The 9,745-nt window shown below is 36.8% G+C and overlaps 1 protein-coding gene across 2 annotated transcripts; it reads left to right on the top strand.

The window, feature by feature from the left end:
• Positions 1 to 3,901: 3,901 nt before the first annotated feature.
• On the top strand, positions 3,902 to 9,336 carry LOC146521382 (butyrophilin-like protein 2). 2 transcript variants are annotated; one of them, XM_085155192.1, is made up of 4 exons: positions 3,902 to 4,052; positions 4,502 to 4,614; positions 6,218 to 6,583; positions 6,822 to 9,336. In XM_085155192.1, exons 2-4 carry the CDS (start codon positions 4,545 to 4,547, stop codon positions 6,989 to 6,991), a joined length of 606 nt encoding a protein of 201 aa, XP_085011318.1. In that variant the 5' UTR covers positions 3,902 to 4,052; positions 4,502 to 4,544; the 3' UTR covers positions 6,992 to 9,336. The 2 variants fall into 2 exon arrangements, with proteins under 2 accessions (XP_085011318.1, XP_085011316.1); XM_085155190.1 differs by lacking the exon at positions 3,902 to 4,052 and having other exon boundaries at positions 4,063 to 4,614.
• Positions 9,337 to 9,745: the final 409 nt, after the last annotated feature.

Below are 9,745 nucleotides of genomic sequence, written 5' to 3'. Positions count from 1 at the left end.
AGCTTCAGTTTGTCTGTTTGAGACTGAAAGCACACTCTCCAAGCCCAACGAGTTTTTCTTTTAATTGTTGAATTTCTCCAATAGTTAAATTTTTTTTTTTTTTCTGATGGTCTGATGGTCAGAATAAAGAAAGCTATTTCAGCTCTTTAGCTGGGACACCAGAAAATAATCACAGATATTTTGTTTTTGTTTTTAACTTTGAGACGTAGAGAAAAGAAAACTTTTTGCTGTCAGTAGATTATTATATTTTGTTAGCTGACCTCACTTTTTAATGTACTTGTACAAAGCATCACATTCTGCAAAACATTCATATCCTCTAAGCCAGAACTTTACCATGTGAGGTTTTTATTAAAAGTTTTTAGTTTTTTGAACCACAACCTCATGAACATCTCATGAACCAGCACTGAGCCCTCCTGATAAACCACTCAGTGAAGCATGAAATAGCCATGACTCACATTTCAAGTCTCCCATCTAGTGGTTATACTGAGTGGTTTGCTGGCCTCCACCTTTGGGGGTTGTGGTCTAACTTGGCTCAAGCTACTTATGTGGTAGGGGCTCCGCCAGGCTTCGGACAGTTCTTTGGGATCTGTGGTTTGTCACACACACCAAAATTGTATATTTGCTTGTGTACCCACCCCTTTTTTTGTCTTTCTTGTGCTGTGTATCATTTGGGTTTGCTTCATTAGAGAAGCTGCAGTTGGAAACAGAATGTTTGTTTACTTTGCCCTCAAAGTTGTCCCCTACCACTTGTTTTTCACCATTTCTTCTTGGAGCAACTGCAACCCACATAATTTCCTTAGGGATTAATAAAGTATTCTGATTCTGATTGTTTCAGGATGACCTGCCATTATCCAATCACACATCTGCTTACCTGCCTTTTTTGCTCGTTTCTCTTCCTCTTCTTTTCTCTTTTTTCTAAACTGAGCACCTGATGGCTTTGAACTTTTCTTGTCCATCTTCCATTGGTTTTAATTTTGCACTCCAGTATGAACACAAATCCCCCAACCCCAGAGGTGTGGGGCAATACTTACAAATGTTCGCTATCATCAATCTTTATATTACAAAAAAGGGCCATAAGGATAATCCATAAAACTGGTTACAGAGATCATACAAATCCACTATTCTTAAAATCAAAAATTCTAAAATTCACAGATCTGGTTCATTTTCTCACTGCACAAATTATATATAAAGCAATAAATAACCTGCTTCCTGACAATATTCTAAAAATGTTTTCTAAAAGGGAACGGGGACACAATTTGAGGGGGTAATTAAATTTAAAACATCCTCGTATCCGTACAACATTAAAAGGTTTTTGCATCTCTGTGTGTGGAGTGAAGCTGTGGAACAGACTAAGTAAAGATATAAAGCAAAGTCCGAGCATGACACAGTTTAAAAAGCGGTTTAAGGATATGGTTTTTACAGGGTACAGGGAGGAGGTAGAGATTTGATAGGGTGTTCTTGTCTAATATTTTCATGTGTGTGCGGGTGCACGGGTATGTTGGTGTGGGTATATATATATTTGTAGGTTGTGTATCCTTTGAGGCGTTAATGGGGTTATTGAAAATGTGTATATGTGCGTATGTGTAAATACGTATGTATGGATAGATAGAAACATATATGTGTATATATATATATATATAAAAAAAAATACACATGACATATAATGTAATTGCAAGGAGGTATTTCTGTAGTCTATTGATTACTAGATAGTGGAAAAGGGGTGGGATTAAATAAGCTCATGCTTCTTCCTGCTCCTTTTTGAACATGAAAGTTATTTGTAGTTGTGGTTGCTCGTTTTCTTTTTGTTTTGCTTTGTTTATTTGTCTCTTTTAATTCTATGTTGTTGTACTTTTTTAACATGTTCAAAATAAAGATTCAATCAATCAATCAATCAATCAAACCCGAGAATCACCACAACATAACCTAACACACCTACACCTTAGTTGACAGATTCACTTTGTCTAAGGTTTATTTCTGAGATTTCACACAACCCAGGATTCAAATCATGAATAATGGGCTTGGATTTACAACATTATGAATGAAATGTGCTCTATTTGGAAGCAGCAGCCCCCCTCCGCTTTTGACGGGTTGTGTGTGAAACTTTAAATCAGCAAACTGTAAATTTTAAATTGTTATTGATCCCTTTACCCAGAGTCCTAAAGTGTATATTTATTTTCTTACTCTTCTTATATTTATTGTTTGTTTACTTGCACTGCTGTAACTGGAGCCTCGTCGTCTCGTCTCTCTATATACTGGACTGTATGTAGCAGAGATGACAATAAAGTTTACTTTGACTTCATCAGCGAGCAGGCGCACCGAGGGCTCTCGCTCACTTTTCACGTATAGAATTTTGAAAAAACATCGGTGCAAATTATAAGTCTGTATCATGATGTCTGGTGTTTTTGTGTTTTTGTGTTTGTTGGTTTGTTTTTATTTTGTTTTATTTTGCGAGCTGGTTAGTAGATGCTGCTCCAGCCAGCCAGAGAATCCCCCGCCGCCCCGCCCTCTCCTCCCTGTGTCGCAAGCAGCAGGCGCACCTGGCAAACGGAGGGCGCTCTTACTCCCAGCAAATGGGCGATAGAAAACCGATCGGTGCCTGTACCATTCCCAATATGCGCTGGCATGATGTACAGCATGAGTACGAGCAATTTTTTATTTTTTTTTTGCCGACCGCCCGTATCAAAAACCGCTATACTGAATATTACTTTTATTACTCTTTCTGGGTCTCAAAATAAACTCTTAACATATTTTCAGGCTAGAATGTAGCTGTGTAAACTTCACATATCTGTGTTATTGCGTTATAATCAACCAGCTTCCCTTTGTCCACTTAAAATATGTTTACAGAACTATTTTTTGCATTTGTTGCCATTTCAGCTGTCCTCTTGGCCAGATTACTCTTAAAATATTAAGATTAAGATTAAGATTAAGATATTTTTAAAGTAAACAAGAAGTTTTTTAACTGCATAAATAAAGGATACATAAAGGTCACTACCAAAAACTGATTGCCGCTTCTACCTTATTACTGCAATGTTGTTTGTTGCTCAAGATGACTTGATATAATTCATGAGGGATATATTTGACATAGGTTTATGTCCACCTGGACGCAGCCTCTGAATTTGGATACCCCCGGCCTGTTTCTGGCCAACCATAATAATGGTAGCATTTAACTTATTTTATCCTATAAATAAACATTGTAACATTGAAGTTTATATATATATATATATATATATATATATATAACGAAGAAAGCTTTCACCCACTAGTGAAGACTGTCATTGCTAGGTCAGCAGCACTGTTGAAAAGGCTCTGGAGATCCCTGTATCAAGCATGTAAACCTGTGACACAAAAATCACCAAACTCGGACGACCACAGACTGGTTTCCTTCGTGGTGATGAAGGAAAATGCTGGGCTGGCATGTAAAAGGAAATTTATTCCCTTCAACGACCTGAAGCTCCATAAGGCACCCCTCCAATAGCTAAACCCACCTGTTCTCTGATTGGATTGTTAAATTTGTGATTGACATGACATTGACCAATCAGCTGAAAGGAAGAAAAATAGGGTCAAAATTCGTACTTGAAACTTGAGTGCAGAGTTTCATGTATTTTTTGGCTATGTCCACACACAAATCTTTTTTATGCACACACAAATTCTTTTTACACATACAAATCCTGATTTACAAGTACAAAATATTTATGACCACGATTTGAGCCCATATGGTTGTTTCCAGTTCTTTTGCTTGGATCAAACTAAGATCAGTGAAAGAGATTTCTCTGCGGTATTTGTTTGTCAAGCACACAGGCTAACAGCCAATAGGAAGATAGAGAATGTGGTTTCTATGGTGATGCTGCTGTCACACAGGTTTAAAATTTGTCTTGTAAAACAGGTTAAGAAGGAAACACAGGTGCATTTCCTCATTGGTGGCTGTTTGGTACAGAAGTCTCTTTACTTTTAGATTTTAAGCCTGTTAAATATTATAGTTTTATTTTATTTTTATCTGTTAGTGGATAATTTTCTTTTTTCTTTGAATGTTTCAGAGATCCTTCAGAACAACAGTAAGTGTTTAAAATTACATCTTTTAGGTAATCTGACAGGTTGACTGAAGTCTGTGAGCTTTAGTGGGTCAGATTGTTAATGTTCATGTATGCAGTGTCTAAACATGCTGTTGAGGTGTTCATGACCTTTACTTTTATTAATTCAACCTAGTTTATCTCATTTAAAATAAAGTGTGGAGTGGAAAGTTGTCATTATATCTACCTGTACTAGTAAAAAACGTTCATTGACTTCAATGTGTTTCATCATCTGAAGAACCAAAAGCTGTCAAACTTTATCTGACACAATATAAAGAATAACATCACCTCAATCACAAACAGGAAATGTACTCAGTTACTCTCCTGTACTCTGATTACAGTCATGTATGTTTTCTCTGCGGCTCTTTTTGCTGCTTCTTTGTCCCTCACTGTAAAGAGATGTACTTAGAGACTCCTGCACTGATGTTTTATAGGAAATTTAGAACAATCGAAGCGTCGGAGTTCAAGAACACGGAAATGTCTGCTGTGACTGCGTCGCTCTGCTCAACTTTGCTGTTTGTCGGCCTCTTTGTGTTTGTGTCTGCAGGTGAGATTCACTCTGTGGGACAGAGAGGAAAGCATCAGTCTGTTTACATGTTAACAACATTTCCTGAAGAATTATTTTCATATTGATTCAGTTTTTCCGTATTTTTGGAGGCCACACGAGGCTGAGTGGAGTCTGTGTGGAGTCTGTGTGGACCTAACATGTCGGTGTGATCAGATCTCACAGAGTCAGTGTCAGTGTGATGTGTTGTAGTTTCAGGAGTCAGTATACAGCTGCAAAGCTTTTTGTTCAGTGTATACAAACAGCTGTAGCTCCATAAAGGCAGCATGCAGAGACTCACAGTGTCTTATAGTGAGAGGCTGCTTTCTCTCACACATTATGTTCACTTATTATAAAAACATGTTTGTGTCATGTTCACATGTAACATGTCCTTACATTAATAATGAGGACTGAGAAAAATGCTCTACAAAATCAGAAAAAAATACACATTCTCGATCAGCTAACATTATTAAATACCAAAAAAAACAAAATACAAACATTGTACTCAGATGAAAAAGAAATAAACAACCTATTAAAACTCAATAATTCTTAGAAGATTTTTGTTTGGCCACTAAAAATCATTTGATACTTTATGAAAACAATAGTTTGTTACTTGTCATTGAATGGAAAACAGGCCCAAGTTTATTTTCAGCACTGAAGCCAAGTTCTGCATCAGATTAACTTTAACTTTAACTCGTAATGACTTCATAATTTTCTCTACAAACTCATGATTCTACTAATTTACATTTAAACTGTAGATTTATCTGACCTAACATCAGCAACTACTTCTGATAAACCAGCCATTCCCAGAGTCTGTGCTGTAGCCCACTTAATAAAAAACACGAAATCACATGGGCCCAGCGATCTTAAATCTTCAGTCTAATCAAAATAGAAAGAGTTTTTCTTTACATAGAAAGACATTAACATTTTTGTTAAAAAAAAAAAAAAACATAAATCACACAGGCTATAAACTGCTAATGCTACCCAGTCACAGGTGTTAGGGAAATTGTGAAACCCACCTGCTAATGGCAATCAAACTTCAGCACAAGAGCAGTAAATGAAGGTCAGAAAAATGGGTAATATCACAAAGTAACCACATCCTATTACCAGTTTGTTTTTTTTAATATAAATAAATATTTTTTGTAAAAATATGTAACTCCACATAGTTGTGAAATTTGAATTTGAATTTCAAATTTCTGTTATTACTGTGGGTCACCTGCAATACTTTCCCAGCACACCAGGGGGTTGTGGATCACTTTAGCTCTCTGCTTTAGGAATCACTGCTCTAAACCATTGTGTTTGATAGAGTACACTTTTATAAGACAGTTCAAAGAAGTCTTACCATTAATTATTTTTTTTTCAATTTTTAAACAATTTTATCTTCATATTTAACAGGCTACATACAACAGGCTTTCAAGGTCACTGCAATTAACACACTACTTAAAAAGCCATTAGCTGACCAAGCTGCCTTAGATATGTACAGACCAATTTCTAACCTTCTGTTTATCAATAAAATATTCTTGAAATTAAAAAAAATCACTAACTGATCCTCTGCACAGTAAATGGTAAAAGTCAAATGAATTGAGTTTTGTGTCTTTTTGTGTAGCTCCTCTTTCAGACAAGAAAATCATAGCTCAGTCTGGAGAGGACGTCACTCTGACATGTCGAGCTCCAAACAAGAACAACATCATAGTTGTAGAGTGGAGCAGAGCTGATCTGGGAGAAGAATATGTGCTCTTGTACCGGGACGAGCACTTTGATACCACCAACCAGCATCCATCTTTTAAGAGCCGGGTGGATCTGCAGGACAGACGGATGAAGGAAGGAGACGTGTCTTTGATTCTGAAGAATGTGAGGACTGATGATAGTGGAACATACGAGTGTCGTGTCTTCGTGGGAGAAATCCGCAGGAAGAGAGCAAATCTGAGTGGTGACCCCATCAGCATCATCCACTTGCATGTTGTTCCTCCAGGTGAGTGAGTAGAGTTGAGTGTGTGTGTGATCAGAGGTGAAGCTGCTTCCTGGTTGTTGATGTTTGTTTCTAAAGATGTTGTTGATGAGACTTTGTAGAAAGCAGCTGGTCTGAGTGATGTGATCAGAGTGCAGTAGATAATGTCTGACAGCAGTTTGAAGAGGAAATGGATTCTGTTCTGTTCTTCACTCATCACCTACCTGACAGCTGACACCTCACACCTGTTTCTCACCTGCAGGTCAGACAGGAGGACACACAGAGGATGGAGGGAAGGAGGATGGAGGGAAGGAGGATGGATCTGTTGGACTGAAAGTTGGTCTTCAAGTTGCTTTTTTGTTTGTTGTTGTTGTTGGTGATGTTTTTCTGAGCCATAGAAAACAGCAGAAGGTTAAAAAGGACATTGTGTAGCTAAACTGTTAAATCTGTCTGTTACAAAATCTAAGTGTCATCTTTGAAATTTAAGAAGGATAAGGACACAGAGACTTTCCTCTGATTATCATCAGACCTGTTTAGACTGTTACATCAACTCATGATTTCACTGTGCTATGTTACTGCAATCAGTGGCTGTGTTTATTTAAGCTGCTCAGTGTAAGAGTTTAAAAGTTTTCTCAGAGTTCAAAAGTACAAATAGTCTGCTTGATTTATGTCAGAAATCACTTTGTATATAATTTGTTAGGTTATTCTTGAGTTCAACAAGAACAACACAAATTAATCCCTTATGTGCAGATGAGCTGTTACAGCAAAAACACTGTATGTGACGAAGAAAAGACTAATTACTGTAGATGTCAGACGATCAGTAATCTGCCTGACAGTGTTCAGGACTTGTTGATCAGTAACAGTTGAATGAATGTTATGATGAACAGTGTTATGAGAGGCAAAACGGACTGCAATGTAAGAAAACACCAGCAATAAAAAAAAATGCTGCAAAAGCACACAAAACACAACGGAAATAGGGAAAAAAAAACACAAGGGAAATGTTTCTGGGGAGACAATAACCCGATGGACCAGTTGAAGAAATCACTTTGATTATTTTTTTTCCTGCTCATTATTCATGAGTTCAGTGTGTCATATGTTCAGACCAGTGAGTGTGTTTTATCAAGCTTGTTCTGTGAACAACCCAAACTAATCCTCATGTACAGATGTTACAGTATAATTACTGACAGTAAAAGAACTGACAGCAAAAACACTCTAAGTGTTGAAGAAAAGATAAATTACTATAGTTTATAGGCGATCAACAGTCTTCTTGACAGCGTTCAGGACTCATTGATCAGCTAATGAATGTTATGATGGACAGTGTTCTGAAACCAAAAGAGAGACATTATTTCCATGTAGCTGCATGCAGATGATCTGTGGAAACTTTTCCTTCATTGAATGAATCTCTTTAGTTTGTTACTGCAGTTTAAACCAGATCACACATTATTGATACATTTAATTTCTTGTGACTTTGCTTGTTCGATGCTAATAAAATTTTGAAACATTAGTACTGAATGTTTTGCTTTCTTATTACGTCATTATCTTTTTGGTCCAGCCCATTTATCAACACTTAACCAAAATGAGCTCAACACCCCTGTCTTCAAATATTGTGTGAATAAAACACCTCATGTTTAATATTTAAAAGGGATTATTAAACCTCACTATAAACCTGATGTGAAATAAACAATAAATAAACAAACCATCTGTGGAAACCAAACTGAGTAGGAAAAAGTGTGTGTGTATTTGCACACACATTACTCTTTACTGGTGGTCGTGCTTATTACTTATACTCACTGTTCTCTGGAATAAACAAATTATTCATCAGCTTATTTGCTATAAATGCCATAAAAGAGACTAAGAAGCTCACTTCGACACCAAAGGTGCTTCACTTGGTGCAGTAAGCAGAAGGTCACCCAGAAAATCATCAAGATGATTCTACAAGTGAGTTGTATTTTTTGTATATTAAAGGTTAACGCTGCATTCAGGGGCAAATATAATTTGCTTCTGTGTTTTTTAACTTTTAAATTCATACAATTAAGACAAATGAAATCTTAGTTTTGCTCTTAGAATATAATATAAAGTCAAACAAAGCATTGTCTGTTTTGTTTGTATGATGATCCTGAACTAATATATAGTTTTTTTTCTTCTTGAGTATCTCTAAAAATTGATCTACTTTTTGATAACTTTCAACAATACATGGAAGGCTCATCAGTCTCTTAACTTCCCCCTGTTTTCATTATAAACCAGATCAGTACATTTTTATCAAATAGTATTAATTTTGTGTCTTTTCTTCTTCAGCATTTGAACAAGAAATGGCATCACTGTTGATGTTGTTACATCTCCTTTCTCCTCCCTCCACTACCAGGAGGACAAAAATTTCCAAAAATCAGTGCAAGTGATGCAAGTCAGATGCTTGTAGTTTCCTTTTAACACTTTTTAGTGTAGAAAGCCTCACACTATAGGGAGTGAAGCCAACACTAACCAGAAGCTTAAACATTGTATCTCAGTAGAGTCACTTATTCAGTCTCTAAAGTGTTATTTTAACCCAGTTTTGGGAGTTAAAACATGAACTCTGGCACAGTGTTAAATATTTTAACTATTTCAAAAATGTTGATTTAACTCTAAAGAGTGTGAATAAACCCTGAAAAAGTGTTGAAAATGACTCTGTGGGAGTTAATTGTGGTCTTTTTTCTGTGCAGATGCATTTGGAAATCATCCTATGGAGTCCTTCTAAAGGCTGATCTGAGGAGCATTCCTCACACACACCTTACCTTACCTTACCTTACCTTACCTTACCTTACCGTACTACTACTTTCTCTATTGTTCCCCCTTGGGTTGCCCTCCCCCAGGCTTGTACCTGTGGCTTTGTGTCCTGAGGGTAGGGGTTGGCTGTTCTGTTTTTCCCAATCCGTGCCATGAAGCTTTAAGCCACTTCTGAAGACAAGATGACTAGGAAGGTGTACCTAATAAAATGGCGAGTGAGCGTATATGTAGCATATCTGTGGTTTCATTTTCGTGGCATTAAGTTTTTCACATTAAAGTGCTGTACAGGAGGTTGGACCTGGTTAGTACCTGGATGTGAGACTGTGAAGACCAGGTGTGAACAAACCTGCTAAAAAGTATTTATAGAAGACATTTTAAGAAGTTTATTCATTTTATGACAATTTATGAAGTTCGTGTGAAGTTTCC

This window comes from Neolamprologus multifasciatus, chromosome 3 (assembly GCF_963576455.1).
Source record: "Neolamprologus multifasciatus chromosome 3, fNeoMul1.2, whole genome shotgun sequence".
Taxonomy (NCBI): domain Eukaryota; kingdom Metazoa; phylum Chordata; class Actinopteri; order Cichliformes; family Cichlidae; genus Neolamprologus; species Neolamprologus multifasciatus.
This window is presented reverse-complemented; position numbering and strand designations above follow the sequence as displayed.